The sequence below is a fragment of the Petaurus breviceps genome, unplaced genomic scaffold, assembly GCF_028583685.1.
Source record: "Petaurus breviceps papuanus isolate PSGF00001 unplaced genomic scaffold, PetGlider_PUasm1.0 184, whole genome shotgun sequence".
Classification (NCBI taxonomy): domain Eukaryota; kingdom Metazoa; phylum Chordata; class Mammalia; order Diprotodontia; family Petauridae; genus Petaurus; species Petaurus breviceps.
In genome coordinates this window covers 11,062,306-11,078,876 of record NW_027185793.1, presented here as the reverse complement: position 1 = coordinate 11,078,876, position 16,571 = coordinate 11,062,306, and the positions used below count along the sequence as shown (strand labels likewise).

The following is a 16,571-nucleotide window of genomic DNA, read 5'->3' as shown; positions in this document are numbered from 1 at the left end:
CAACACTGGAGCCGGTGCTCTTACTCGCTGTGCTACCTGGCCGCCCTTTCTGACTCACTTTAGCTGAGGTCTGTATCCCTCCTCACCTAGATGCCTGTAGTGGCCTTCTCATTGCACTCCCTATCCCAGGCCTTCCCCACTCAAGTCCATCCTGCACATTGCTGCAAAGCAGCTAAATAGAAAAGATTCAAGTACCAGAAAAGTCACAATCAGAATCACAGCAAGGCTTGGCAGCAGCCAGTATAAAGGTAAGGAATTTGACCGGTGTAGTTCTGGTCACGTCACCACTCTACTCAAGGATCTCCAGTGGCTCCCTCTTGCCTCTAGGATGAAATAGAAACCTCTGTTATGTAGCCTTTAAACATCTTTACAACGAGGCCCCAACTTATCTTCTAGCCTCATTGTACATTATTCCTCTTCCCACATGCTGGAGTTCAGCCAAACTGGCCTTCTCTGTGCTTCTCACATATTACACACTATCTTCCATCTAAAAGACTTTGCTCTCACTGTCCTTTACAGCTGGAATTCTCCTTTCCTCACCTCTATCTCATAAAATCTCCTCTCTTCCAGACTCAGCTCCAGCGTCATTGTTTTGCATGAAACCTTTTCTGTTTCCCCCAAATACTAGACCTCCTCTACAAATACTTTTTATATTTATTAATTTATTGACTTTGTAATGATTTTCTTCATAATTACTTTGTATATACTTATATATGTTGTTGTCATCTCCATTAATGTGAAGTCATTCTTTATACTTGTGTCCCCAGTGTGTGTGTCTATGTGTCTGTGTGTCTATTTGAATTGGGCTCCTTTATGAAATTTAAAATTACCATCTTAACTGGAAGTCAGAATGACAGTTTTTCAAAAATGAGAAAACTTACCTGTTCAGATCATTAAAATCATATAGATAGATAAAATTTCTTAATGTAAAGAGCTCTGTAGTCATTACAACTATTACAGTTACTTAAAATGGTACATTTAATTATTTTTCTAATTTATTCCTCTTGCAATAATGACATCCTTAGAGGTTTTTCACTTGTGGTCATTAACATGTTTTATTTTAATCATCAGAAATTTTAAAATTAATCTTCCCAAATTATAATGTGACATATCAACTAGCCATTCACTATTTATAGCAAATTGTTTAATTTAGAAATAGGACCAAGAGGCCCTTACTTTTCAACTCTTTCTCCTTTATTTTATTTGTCTCATTAGTTAAGAAATCTTTCCAGTTTGGATTTACGCCACATCACTGAACTGGATAATGAAACTGTGATGGAAATAGTGAAGAGGTGCAGAAATCTTAGCTCCCTCAATCTCTGCCTGAACTGGATCATTAATGACAGGTAATCACTTTAACATCTTAAAAACAGCTGACTATAGAAAACAGTTTGACCTTATATGCTTCGCATAAATTATCAGCGATAAAACAGCTTAGCAGAAAATTTCAAGCTGTAATAGTATTTAAGGAAATCGTTATATACTCGAGTGTTATATTTTTGAACAGCCATTGTGTTGTTTTAGTTTGCTATGTCCTAAAAGGATGACAATATTTTAAAATTATTTGCAGAATACTGTACTGTCAACATATGCCCACAAAAGCTGGTCATTCATTGAAGGATCAGTGTTCTTAAATCTTGAGTAAGCGGGTTTTACTTTAGACTTGTCATGGAGAAACTGGTAGAGTGATTCAGATAAATTGATGCAAATACTCACGTGTTTTTTCTTCCACTTCTTCAAGTGGTTTTTCTTTTGTTCCTTCTACAACTTTAATTTTTTTTTTTTGAAAATGAAAAACAAATGAAAAGACTGTTGCATGCCTTGTGGAAGGTATGTGAAATGGGGAAAATTTTCCCCACAAAGATACAACAGTTGAAATGAAGAGTTAAGTCTGACCCAAGTATACCTTTCACCTGGGGAAAAAACAAACAAATAAATCTTTAAAGTAAATGTTTATAACCAAACAGCCTTACACAATCAACAGACACTATAAGCAGGCTTAGGAATTTAAAGATTTGCTTGTGTCCTATCTAATATTAAAAATTTCTTCAGAAAGTAAATTTTTTGAAACCTTTCCCCCTCAAATACTATTCAAACTAAAATTAAGACACATTTAAATGGGAAGGTGACACTGTTTTCAGAAATAACCTCTTGATTATTAAGGTCTTTTAAATGTCAGAAAACTCAGGAGGCTGATTGAGTACCCCTTTAAAAAACCAGATCCTCCTTGATTTTGCTCCTTAAATTAAATGTGTAAGTAAATAGAGATTATATTTTTGTCTAATTGTGATACATTCAGATTTTATTTCTATCCAGCTGAATTGTGTAAAAAGGTGAGAGCCAACATTATTTCATGAATAGAGAGCCAACTTTGAATTTGAGGAAGACTTGTATTCAGGTCTTCAAGTAGTGCCTTTGATTGTAAATCACAGCATAATAGCTGCACGACCATAGCCAAGTCACTTAACTTTTAGGGACTCTAGGATGTTTTCTAAAAGTTGCAGACATGTAACTTGATCTCTCTTGGTAGAGGGAGGTTCCATACCACAAGGAAATCTCAGCTCTGGACCAAAAAAATCCCCAATGAAATTTAATGTGTTGTTTTAGTTGCCTTATGTACTAATTTAAGTACTAAACATTTCAGTGTAGCAGGTAAAACATAACAATTTCAAATAATTTGAATCTGTTGTTCCTAAGCAAGATTATTTTGATACAGAATTAAATAAAAAATACAAATATTAGAAGTATTGTGCTTTATAATGACATTGTTGAAAATGATTGGCATAAATTATAAATTACTAAAGAAAAGTAGCATAATAGTAGTGATTTGCTATGTAAGGAGAATATTGTTCTACAAAAATGAATAAGATGTTTTCTCTAGGTTTCATATATTTGGAAAATGTTCTTGTATCTTTTATTCATAGATTGAATGTAAGAGTTGCTGAGGTCTTAGGTTATTTTTAAATAGAAATTTAGGGAGGTAAAATCATATATTTAATTGCTGATACCGCCATAGCTAGCTAATTGACAAATAAAATAGTAGCTAGACCTCACTCTTTTATTTCTACTTTGGCCTAACTCATATCATTGATGTTATTTTAATGGTTTTTTCCTACTTAATTATAATGGCCTTTTGTTGATTGATCAGAAATTTATGACTATAGGGATTTATTTTCAGGAACTAATGTGAGTTTATCTTAATGTGTTTAATGGAGAAGTTTGTATTGAGAAAATATGCATTTTAATGAATTTGAATCATAAGGGTTTAAAAAACAGTTTTCCTTTAGGTTTAATTACACTACTTATTATGTGTTCTGTAAAAGAACTTTCAAACAATAAAATCCACTTCTCAGTATCATTTAGATTACTCATCTCATTGTTCTTGTTACACTGTATAACTAGGTTAAGTAATATTTTAATTATATTGGCATAAATCTGGGACATTTCATCAGGCTTAATTATAATTTTAGCACTTAACTCAGATTGGTTGCTAACCTTTTATATAGGGGGCATAGAATGTGAATATATTTAGCCTATCAGTTACTATTTTCTGTGTGTTCATTGTTAGTGTCAATAAATCAATAATTTATTGAGCTTCTATTATTTCCATAGCAATATTCTAAGAGTAATATTTTCAAAAAATTTCTGTTGTCTCAGAATTTAACATCTTGTCTGAGAAATAATAAATAGCAATACTAGACTGTTATTAACTTCTAAATTACATGATCTGATCTCACAGTAGTATAACAAATATTAACATTGTTAAGAAAAACATTGGTAGATCAATTAGGACTGAAGTCAGGGAAGGCTTTCTCAATGAAGTAAAACTTGCCCTTGAAGGGTACATAGGATTCTTTTTAACAACAAAGAGTCCATCCTGAAAAATGACTGAGAGAAGTAAATGGGGATGATGTAGGAAAGGAACAAAGATTAGAGGGAAATAGGAATAAGTGGGAAGGGGTCAGATTTCTACTTGTCTTGGTCAGGGATATAATCAAATGTTTTCTTAGAATAAATGTTTGCTTAAAAGAAGAGCTCTCCCTTTTTGTTGGAAAATCTTGGGGGGGAACCCCCCCACCCACAATGTAGATTATCTTTATCACAAAGCATGCACAAAAATAGTCTACTGAAAAATATAATTAATACTTTATGTGGACAATGAGTCAACATCTGTTCTTTCGTTGAGAGTTTTTGTTGCTGTCTTGACCTGTAATTTGAGTATAGGAATGCTTCTTTTCTTTTTTCCTACATCTCCAAGGCTTTTAGTACAATGCTTGCCATGTTGTATTTGGTTAATAAATGTATGTTGATTGATTGATAGGAACTCCTAGTGGGAAACTTCCTCTGCTCATGCATATGGGCAACTCTTCTGCAACCTGTCAATCTGGAGAGTTGCCCTGGGCACTGGGAGGCTTGTCCAGGGTTATATAGTCAGAGGTGGGACTTGTGAATTCAAGGTCATTCTGACTCCAAGTCTCATCTTCTATCTGAAACTACCTCCCACATATGAGTTACTCTCCTATATAGAAGAAAAACTTAAGTGTTTCATTTCTCTGTGTTTATTTCTTTGTAAAATGAGAACTATAATAATATCTGAAGCCTTTAATAGAACTGATTGTGTAAAATGAAGAATTTTTGGTCTATATAGAATATTTGTCATATCTTTCTATATTTAGGTTTTGGAATTATGTATAAAAACTACTTTTCATACATATTCATATTTCTGGCAATTAAAAAAACAATTAGTTAATTAGTTCCCATTTACACTGATGTTGCAAAGAGTCATTTTAATTATAATCCATTTTAAATGAAATGTTCAGCTTTTATTATAGCGATTGGTGCCTATAAACACTGGAACTCTCTTTGAATTTCATATCTTACATTTCAGTCAGGAGTACAGACTCTATAACTACTTCCATGTACTTATACTTGCAAGGTACAGGATATTACTTCTATTACTATAATCACTAGCTCTCAATTATAGAAATTACTCCTGATTAAAAAATTCTTATTTCCTTCTGTTTCTGTTTTGCCATGTGTTATAAACTTGGTATTTATCATTTCTTGATGAAAAAAGGAATTATCTTCATATGATATGAAGCAATCTTAATTTTGTTGTTTTTAGTCGTGAGTGTTTAAGATGAGAGATACCTTGGCATTGTGGATAGAACTAGCCTCAAAGTCAGAAAGATATTGGTTTAAGCCCTGCTTCTGACATAACTTTTTGGATGAACAAGTCACTGTAATCTCTCAGTATGCTTGGCAACTCTCCAAGACTTTGAAGTTATAGAAGAACTGCCCATCTCCATTGATGGAGCAAGTTCCACTGGTTACATCACAGGTCTAAACATAAAAAGGGAGATCGGGGTAGCTAGGTAGTACAGTAAATAGAGCACTGGCCCTGGAGTCAGGAGGACCTGAGTTCAAATCTGGCCTCAGACACCTAACACTTGCTGTGTGACCTTGGACAAGTCACTTAACCCTTATTATCTTGCCTTTCCCCCTCCAAAATAAAAAAAGACAACAAAAATAAAAAAATAAAAAGGGAAATCTTAGTATCAGAGTATTATAGATTTAGAATGGAAAGGGATTTTAGAGGCTATCTAGTCCAACCCCCTACATTTTACAGATGATACTAATAAAATCCAATAATATAAAGTATATTTTTCCAAAATCACATAGGTACCATAAAACAGAGAGGGGATTTGTAATCATCTGACTCCAAAACTATTGCTTTTTCCATTGTGCCATAATATGTGCCTTTGACTCTTATCAAAACTTTAGACTTTGAGTCTGTATCTTTGACAGGTATTACATTATTATTTTTAAAGTACTTTTAGACATTCTCCTAATTGAACTTTCTGCAACTGAGACATGCTGTTCTTTATCTTCCTTATTGTTTTCTATTTTTTGTTTAGAGGGTTAAACAGCAAAGGCATTTTGTGTATTCAGAGATATAGTCTAGTCACTTGACATTTACCATTGCTCTGAACACAAAGTCTAAGTCTGGTTTGTGAGAAGAAGATGCCTACTACTTCTATCAGTAATCTAAATTAAACATCTGGTTGTTATATCTTCTCCATTATCTGATTCATGGATTGATGAAATGCTTATTTGTGTTTGGTTCTGGTAAAAAAAAAAAATCCCTCCATATAGAGTTGGGTCACTAAGGAACCTCAAAGCACTGGCTGTTCTGGTTGCAAGAGAATGAGATTTTAAAGGGAATTGTTCTGTGCATCTTCACACATTAAGACTTTCTCTGGCTCTTTTGTTCCTTTCAGAAAGGAAAGAATACTGTTTCATGATAAATATTAGCCAGAGCTATTGCTTACTTTTTGTTATGTGGTAGAGTTTATTTTTCTATTTTAAATTTACTTTTAAATAGACTAATTACTTTCTCCTCTTAAATATTTTAAATTATCTCTGTGACCTTTTTTTTTTCAGTCTTCAGTCTGTAGGAGCCACTGTCAGATGTATGCACGGTCCTTTAATTGGCAGTTGCCACTGCTTATGTGGGAATTAGTTCACAGAGTGACATTAAAAGAGAAGTTAAGTTTTCTGTTCTGTATATACTCATAAACTAAATTTGCCTTGTTATTTAAATTACAGATTAAATAGCAGTAAGGAATTCAAAAGGGCAGCTAATCTAAGTCTCTCATTTTACAGATGAGAAAACTGAGACCCAGGGAATTGAAGTGACTTTCCCAGGGGCACGGAGGCAGTGATCATCAGTCAAGAAACAGCAAGCACTGTTTGTGCCTTTGCTGTACACTCCAGATCTATACAGTGCTGATGGAAGGAAATATGAGCTAGGAAGGTGCTAGCAGATGGGGTGGGCAGGGAGGGAGGGAGAGAGACCAAGATTGGCCTCCTGCAGAAAGGGGAACTTGATCTGAGTCTTGAAGGAAGCCAGAGAACCTGAGATGTTAAGGGGAGGCTCTGGAACGCTCCAGGCTGAGCGTCATCCAGGGCAAAGGCACAGACGTGAGATGGCTAGCAGTCTAGTTTAACTGTTTCCTAGAGTACAAAGAGGGACAAAAAGTATAAAAAGACAAAAGATAGAATAGGTACTTAAATGACCAATAGGGAAATTTGCATTAGAGCCTCTAGGTGACTCATTAAACAGGAGTGTGTGTGAGGGTGCTGTGAGGAAGAGGACCCAAGTCATGGTCAGACTTAAGCTTTAGAAGAATTGTCTTAGCAGAGCAGAGGTAGAGGGGAGTTTGGAGGGACTTTAAGATGGGTAGACCAGTTAGGAGGCTGTGGTAATTGTCTAGGTGAGTGGTAATAACCAAGTAAACTAGGATTGGAGCTGTGCAAGTAGGGAGAAGGAGACATGCAGATTTGAACTCAGGGCCTCTATCTCCAGGATTGATCCACACTTTGTCGCATCTCAGCCTCAGAAGCTGCACTGAGTGCACAATCATCTGCAAACAAAAAATCACGTACCAGCCCTCCCTCCACTTCAATCTTAGCTTATAGACTTTTTGAGCTAAATAATTTATGGTCAGTGCAGTAGCTGATCTTAATGATGTTTTTGTCCTCATTGAAGGCATCTGACATTACTGAAAGTATCATGCTAAAAATCAAACGCATAAGAGCAACTATATAGCCCTGCTTCACTCCATTGGTGACTAGGAAAGCATGAGAGCGTCCATTTTCCAGAACTTGTGCAAGATGCTGTCATGAAACTGGGGTGTAATACTGATGAACTTCTCCAGGCAACCAGATTTCATCATAATCTTCAACAGGTCCTAATGACTGACGGTGTCAAAGATTGAGAGCCTGCATGACCAGGAAGATGGTGGTACTTCCTACAGTATTTGGGATGTTTGGAAGAAGAGAAGATTTTAGGAGAGAGATAAGTTCAGTTTTGGAAGTGTTGAATTTATGATGTCTATGGGACATCTAGTTCAAGATGTCCAATAGGCAGTTGGAGATGTGAGTCTGGAGTTCAGAAGAAAGCTTAGGGCTTGATATTTAGATTTAAGAATTATCAGCATAGGGATGATAATTGAGTCCATGGGAACTGATGTGGTCACAATGCAAAATATTATAGAAAGAGAAGAGAAGATGGCCAATGCCAGAACTCTAGGGCTTACCCACCATTAGCAAGTGCAAACTAGATGATAATCCAGTAAAAGAGACTGAGAAGATATAGGTAGGAGGAGAACCAGGATTGAGTACTGTCATGTAAACCTAGAGAGAGGAGAGTATTAAGGAGAAGAGGGTAGTGACAGTGTCAAAGGCTGCAGAGAGCTCAAGTAGAATGAGAATTGAGAGAAGGTCATTTGATTTGGCAATTAAGAGATCATTTTTAACTGGAAAGACCTATTTCAGATGAATGATGAGTTCAGAAGCCACACTGTAAAGAGTGAAAAAGAAATTGACTGGAAAGAAACAGAGGCATCAGTTACTTGTTAGCCTTCTCAGGGGGTTTAGGCATGAAAGGGAGGAGAGGTTAAAGGCAATAGTTAGTGGAGATGGATGAATCAAGTGAAGATTTTTTTTTTAGGTTGGAGGAGACATGGTCATATTTCTCAGCAATAAGGAAGAAGCTAAGTTAGACTAAAGACTGCAAAAGGTCAGGGTGGCTAGGTGGTGCAGTGAATAGAGCACTGGCCCTAGAGTCAGGAGGACCTGAGTTCAAATCCCACCTCAGACACAACACAAAACTAGCCATGTGACCTTGGGCAAGTCACTTACCCCCAATTGCCCTGCCCTCCCCTCTCCAAAAAGCAAAAAGAAAAAAAAAAGATTGCAAAAGGTGGAGAATATATAGAGATCAGTCTTCTGGAGAAGATGAGATAGAATGGTTTCACTTGCACATGTAAAGAAGTTTCCCATTATGTGAGGGGGTGAAGGTGGAGATAATGGGGCAAAACCTCTGACTAATGTGAGATGGGGAAGAGGGGGAAATTTTTGTGAATAGTCTCAATTTTTTTCTAGTAAAATGGTCAGACACACTTACCAAAATTTTGAGTGAACCTCTCAGGAAGAGGAGTTACTGAATAATGGAGGTAGAGGGAAATCTTGGTCTTAATGAGAGCCAGAAGACAAAAGGAGTGGGAAAGGAAAAGATACTAGATGAAAAACTAGTTTGTTCTCTATAGAGCAGTCATTCTAGAGAGCACAAAGGAAGGGGTAGGTATATTTAGAGTGGAGCACTGAGGGAGTTTTATTGAAGATGATGAGAATAAGGGATTAGGGCATTGGAAAATAGTGATTTAGATTTGAATATCGAAGGCCAACGTTAAGATTCACTGAAATGGGGATAGTGTGACCAGATGGGAGTTTGTTAGTCATTGAGTAATGAGGACCTACCTTGTAAGTGTCTTGCTCTTCGCCCCACCCCTTCCCCCTTCCTGGCCCAGATATCAAGTCATTTTTGAATCAAGGAGATTCTAACATATTAATCAATAGAAAACCACATCTTCAGTCTATTCAACATGACATATTAGGGGGCCACTTTTTTGGCTGGAACTGAATAAGGCAAAACAAGGTTTTGTGTCTCCCATTACAAACAACTAGCAGGCAACTGGATGTCAATTGATAACTTGTAATATTGATAAGATTCACTTAAGCCGGGACAGCTAGGTGGCACAGTGAATAGAGCACCGGCCCTGGAGTCAGGAGGACCTGAGTTCAAATATGGTCTCAGACACTTAACACAAAAACCAGCAGTGTGACCTTGGGCAAGTCACTTAACCCCAATTGCCCTCCAAAAAGCAAAAAAAAAAAAGATTCACCTAAGCCAAACCAAAGTACATACACCACCTTCTCTACTATGAATGTCGTAAAAGGAATTCTGTTTTAGAAAGGGTGATTGGGATAAATGAGCTTTTCAACTTAAAGATTCTGTGATCTGAGTAGTCCTTAAATGAATTTATTGGGACTGTGATGTGTATCCAGCAGCATCTGATTTTTTAATATCCTTTATAAGTTTTAATCCTATAACCTACTCATTGCTTCTCATATGCAACTATTAACCTACAAAATTTTAAACAGGTTGGATTTGTAGACTGATAGATGTACTTCTTTTTACATTTGATTTATAAATATAGAAAAAGAGATTGACAGCACTGACTTATATAAAACTCAATGAAGCTTTATATAAAGATTGTTCTAACACACCTCATCTACTCTGGATGTTTATTCTGTTTCTTCTTTCAGATTTCTATTGAGTCAATAAAAAAGGGTGACATTTAGAAATAAAGTTCAGTGAGGACTGGAGCAGGTGGTGCTGGTACAAAGTATTTGCTTAGTGTCCATTTTTTTTATTATTTCCAGGAATTGTTTTGTGAACTTATGTTATATATTTTATTTTTAAAGTGTTCATCTACTTTTTTTTCTAGTGAATGTCATGCCACTGCAGAATATGTACTTATAATTGTACTTTATTTTAATCTCCTAATACTATTTAATTTTCTGAGGGACTGAGGTTTCAGGATTACCCGAATGGAACAGGTCTATGCATTAAATTGAGCATGCATAGTTGTATTTAAATTAGAGGATATTTTGTTTTCTGTTAAAAGTTAATGTGGTCTGGAGTAGAAGAATACTTTTCACTTTTGAGTATTGACTATGAATTTTGAATAATTTTCTTCTGCAAAAAAAAAAAAAGAAAACACAGTTTGGAAGTAAAGAGGCTGCAAAAATTATTCTGACTGCTTAATCAGTTTTTTGGTAGTATTTTTAGGCATACTGTCTTTTCTTTGTTGATGTTTCAACCTATCTACCTACCAATTTATGTGACTATTTAGTTAAAATTTAAGTTGAAAGATAAATAGAAAGATTAATTTTAACTTGCCTACTGTTGATAAAAAAGATAGTATTAATTATTGTATTCCTCAGAAGAAAATGTGGACTATGACTGGAATAAGAGTTATATGTGCACTGAGAGAGTTGTAAGGTTGGGTGAGGTGGAACTTTTCTAGGCTGGTGAAATTATGTAGGCTATCTGATTATTTTGGGAACTACTACAGTACTCAAAATTATTTGTAAAGCTAACCTTTATCATGCCTACTCTTTTCTATAGCTAAGCATTCTAATGGAGTGAAATAGCAAATATCTTGATACATAAACTACCTATGAAAATATTGCCTTTTATGTCTCTGTGATTAGCTTCCCCTCTCACCCCACTGCTAAAATGCTTGTTCTTTGCAATTCCAGTCTCTCTCTTTCTATTTGTGTTTATATGTAATATATTTATTGTAGTGTAACACTTGAGCTTCCTCTGTTATGACTGTAAGGAGATTCTTACTCCTAGAGACAGGGTTGTGATTTTGTGATTATACTTTGTGAATGCTTCAGTAGATGCTCTAAAATATTACATCATAGTAGTTTATGAAACTTTTCCAAATAAATTTTCACTGGTAGATTTATATTTTTTTCCTAAAATTCCAACAAATCACTTCCTCTGGGATATGCTTTTTTGTTCCCATTAAGCAAGCTTATTCTTGAAATGCTGTGTCCTAAAAAAGGATTTTGCAGATGCTAGTGATGGACTTATCATAGGGATGTGCTTTATGGAATATGCTAATGTAAATGGTATTGTTGCATTTTTGTCCTTGAAAATGTTGTATTACTATCTTTGGAGAGTGTCCAGAAAAATCCACGTTAGACTACTTGCATAGCTTGATCCCTGAAGACCCTTCCCAAAACATCATGCTGTAGAAGTTTGATAATTAACATCAGTATATATTGTGACTCAAATTTATATTAAGCATGGAGTTTGCAATGTGCTTAAAAAGCTATATATTTCCTTCTAAAATGTGATGAAGTGTGATTGTTTGATACCTCTTGGGGATGGGCTACATTTTATTCAGGGAATGAAATAAAAGTTGCTATTGCATTTGGAGGTATTACTAGGGCTTACTAACTTAAAATGTGGGTAAGCTATCAATATTAAAGAAAAGAGTTTCTTGGAAATCTTTTTAATAAAAATATTGAAAGGACTACAAAAGTATCAGTCATAAATTAATAAGCATTTTTTCTCTTCTTTTTTCCCCCAAGGAGTTTTCTTGTTATTAATTGTGAGGACCAGGGAAGAGTAATTACAGTTACTCACTGTTGTCAGATTTTTAAAGTGTGTGATAAATGAAGCCCTGTAAATAGCAAAAATATGGGAAAGGTGATTAATTCTGACAATTTTCATGTAAAACCTTGAGATGATAAATATCTCCTGTGATTAGTTATTAATTTAGTGCAAGGAATTTAGCTTCAGGCTAAAATATTTTTATGAGTTGTGGCATAAAGAAATATTTTTGAAGAAAGGTACACATATGTTAAATCAGAGGAGAAATTGCTTGGACTCAATTAATAAAAATTAAAAATGGCAGTCCTGATATAAATATGGCTTGACTATATTCTCAGTGACAGTTCTTACAGAATTTAAGGAAAGATAGTATTTCCTGAAGGAATGAAAAATTACGAAACATTGTCAATTTGAACCTTTATGCCTCATGAAAAGATGGTTTTATATGTACCATTTCTCCATGAACAAAATATTTAAAGTGGTACAGAAAATCTTCCTTGTTTATTGAAGAGAAAAAAAAATTGCTTTTGACACTTATGCTTATAATTTTTATGAAAATATTGTGGGCATCTTTTTATTTAAAGTAAAGGTGAAATAACAGCTGTCATAATAATTTGTTCTACTGGCAGAGTTTTTTTAATGTCCCCCAGTGTTTCCATTATAAATTCTGGTTTTGCAGGTTGTATACATGTCATCATTTAAATTTGAATTAATATTCTGATGCCTAAAATATTTGTCCAGATGCCTGTTTTTTCAGTTTGCTATTTATGAATTAATTTATTTACTGAAAAGTTAAGATTAGTTCATTGACTGCAGTTAGATATACTTTGCTTTGCTCATTGCTTCTTTTTAACCTAAAAATCATAATCCTGCCCTTTTAAGTAGGAAATAGAATTTTATGTTGAACTTTGTTGTGACTTACAGTTTAAATTTGTGAATAAAAAACAATAAAGTAGAATCAGAATTTTTACTTGCCTTTTTCACTGTAGCAACAGAAGACATATCAGTGAACAAAATACATAACTATTAATGCTATGTAAGCAGCAATGTCATATGTCTACGCTTGGCCCCTTTGTTGCAGCCTTTTTAAAGTTTTTTTTAAATGAAAGTTTATTATTTAGTTAATTGCAAGCGTGAGCCTAAACATACTGATTAAAGGTAGGGTTGCAATAGAGCAGTTATTTGATTAGTTGCTTCAGGGTGACTGTGGTCCAGAAATCATCAAAATGTTAGTTCATAAAAGTACAAGCAAGAGTCTCAGATCTGCCAAGCATACCTACGTGCGATCAGCAGCAGCAAAGCAATTAATTTAAGCTAATTGCTTTTTCTGTTTATTGAAAATGGATTTTAGATTATCATTGTGACTATTAGGATTGTGTAAGTAATATTTCTATTAGTTTTAAAAAATTAGTATACACACAATTTTCTAAAAAGTGATAACTATTCTGTGTGATTTCTGGTGGTAGAATGTCTCTTAGCTCTACAGAAGTCTTTAGAGATGTCAAAATTGTTTCCTCATCTGTGAAACGCAGGAGTTAGTTTGTCTCTAAAGTCCCTTACAGCTTTAACCCTATGAGCAGAATAAATTTCTTATAGAAATTTTATAGAGTAAATGAGTTGAGGTACATATCACCTATTCATGATCTTTGCTAAGGTGTAAGCTTTGAACTCTATTCATTGATTAGGATATAATGAACTATTACATATATATGTATATATGTATGTATGTATATACACACATACACATACATATACATTTCATATGAAAGCATTTAATCATTATCTCTGACTGGGTATCCCTTGGCACTACAGGGGCAGGATGCCCATTAGGACCAAGGCAAAGTCCTATGGTATTATCTAGTGGCATTTTTCTATTGATGGGCTTGTGTTTTACATATATTACTAATATTGATCACTGAATTCTAAATAAAATAATGACAAAATTTAAAAATATTTTATTGTCATCTCTTCAGGATGATAGTAAATAGAATGCCAGTAAATAACCTTGAAGTCATATACTTTTAGAGATGGTAGAGTTCTGTGACTGAGACTTAATGCAACATCAGATAGCAAATTATTGACGGAGCCAGGGCAGCAATTTAGCCTGCTGTAATCCTAAGCTAGGAATCTTTCCACTATACCACACTCCTTGAGGAAGGAAAGTCACTCTCTTAGTGTGCTTTTGCAAAACTCTATAAAATTTTGCATCTCAAAATTGTCTAAAATTGCAAAAGATACTAACTTTTCCTCTGAGGATCAGTGCTGTAATGAAATTCAGGCCATTTCTAAAATCTGCTAAGTGGCAGATCCAGAAGTCATCTCCTCATTAACAAATGTATAAATGCCTTCAGGAGGGAATTAAATCTCTCCCAAACTGTGACTGTTTCCTACAGCATTTTCTAATAGGGTGACCCAGCTTCCTAATCAAGGCTCTCCCACCCCCAACCCCTTTTCCATAAGAATAAACTAATGTTGGTCAGGTTATTTAATAGTATTTCATGCCCACAAAATCCCTCTGGTAACAAGTATGATTGTTCAATACCTAAGGCTGTGTTGAATTCTTCTGAAACAATTCTCAGTGATAGCAAAGAAATCCCTGTCAGCAATAATTCTGACATTATGCAGAGGCCTGCTTTGGCATTGCCAAGAAAATGTAGAAGTAGAAATAATGTCTTTAGATTTAATGTGAAGTAAAGGAAATGTTCATTAAAAAAATAAAACAAAACAGTACTTTGTTTTAGCTATCAATATCATGAGAGGAATTATTGGGAAGTAATTATGGTGTAAAAATTAAAATGCATTGGTAAAAGATTAAAAAAGAAAGTGAGTCTGGGATTATATGATGGACCAGTTAGCTCAATCCAAGTATCCAAGGTGGGTGAGTCTCAAAACCAACTTGAAGTTATTAGAATGTTGAAGACACCATTCTAGTTTGAGGATCGTGGGAAGCAGACATGATTCTTCATGATAATCCAAGCTAGAACTGGGAGTAGTTTATATAGGATGATAGATACAAGATATCTTTTATTCTATGCCCATGGACTTGTTTTATTCACATTTTAAAAAATTTCATTCTAGTGTGTCATAATTTTTATTATTAGATTTTAATATTCTATTTTCCTTTGCAAATAATATCTGAAAAACACATTCTTATTCCATAGAGCAATATGAAAGTAGGGAAAACTAAGAAGAGAGGGAGGAGGCCTCAGAGCAGTGGATAGAAGTTCCAAAGTAACAAATTTAATTTTGATGTTCAAGTTGTTCTCAAGGATGAAGTATAGACATTTCATGATGAATTTGATAAAACCCTTCTAGTAAAGCACCATATTCTTTGAAGTTTGGTGACTTCAGTGCAAAGGACAGCACAGGTGATGATGGTCAAAAAGATATGTGAGAAAATATAGATCAAGACTAAAGTATATAGTGTGCTTGGGACTGCTGGGAGCCAAGATGGCAGAATAAGTCAGGAAATCACCTGAACCTTCCCAAATTCACCTCCAGACAACTATGAAATAACATACTAAAGTGAATTCAGGAATGTCAGAACCAACAAAAACAGGGTCAGGCAGTTTTTTAGCTCAAGATGACTTAGAAGATTGCCATCAAAGATCTGTTTTACCTGGGTAAAAGAGGAGCACAGTTCAGGGCAGGCAGTATCTGGGTAAGCCAGGTGCCCCAGCAAGCTGGGAGGAGCCCCTGCGTCCCAGTGCAGGTCGGTATCCAAGGCCCTGTGCCCTTGGTGCAACACAAGGCCCACCATAGGCCCTGAGGCACCACAGCCCCCCTTGTGGCCCCAGGGCAGTACCAGGCCCCTTGCAGACTACAGTGCCTACTAGGCAAGGGGCCAACTCCCCTCTCCCTACCCCCTTGTGCAGTGCCAAGCAAATAGCCAAACATCCTGTGGCACTTGCACAGCACCATGGAAGCAGCAGAGCCCGCAGTCCACAGCACAAGAAGTTTGAAACAGTGCCACCTCTATCCCAGGAGCAGAAATCAACTTCTAAAGTAATGAAATAGTCTGGAAAAAATGAATACCCCCCCCTTCCCCCCCCAAAAAAAAGCCACCTGACCTTAAAAATTTGTTTTGGTGACAAGGAAGTTCAAAACAAACTCAAAAGAAGACAATAATGTCAAAACAACTACATTAAAAACCTCAAAGAAAAATGTGAATTGGTCTCAGACCCCAAAAGAACTCCTAGGAAAAGCTCAAAAAGATTTTAAAAATCAAAGAAGAGAAATAGAAGAAAAAGAAAAGTGATGCAAGAGAATCATAAAAAAAGGTCAACAGTTTATAAAGGAAGCACAAAAAATGGAAAAAGATATAAAAAGATCATTGCAAAAAACAACTCCTTAAAAAGTAGAATTGGCCAAACAGAAAAGAAAGTTTATAAAGCTAACTGAAGAAGATAACTCTTTAAAAATTAGAACAGGGGGGCAGCTAGGTGGCACAGTGAGTAAAGTGTCGGCCCTGGAGTCAGGAGGACCCAAGTTCGGTTCTAGCCTCAGACACTTAACACCCATACCCCTCCCCCCC

The 16,571-nt window shown here is 35.3% G+C and overlaps 1 protein-coding gene across 2 annotated transcripts in view; it reads left to right on the top strand.

The window, feature by feature from the left end:
* The window catches only part of FBXL17 (F-box and leucine rich repeat protein 17), a 572,591-nt gene that overhangs the window by 190,134 nt on the left and 365,886 nt on the right, over window positions 1-16,571 (top strand). For both annotated transcript variants that reach the window (XM_069088133.1, XM_069088132.1), the window contains one exon: window positions 1,216-1,346. In XM_069088133.1, the coding sequence (XP_068944234.1) occupies window positions 1,216-1,346 (131 nt within the window). The remainder of the gene's footprint in view (window positions 1-1,215; window positions 1,347-16,571) is intronic.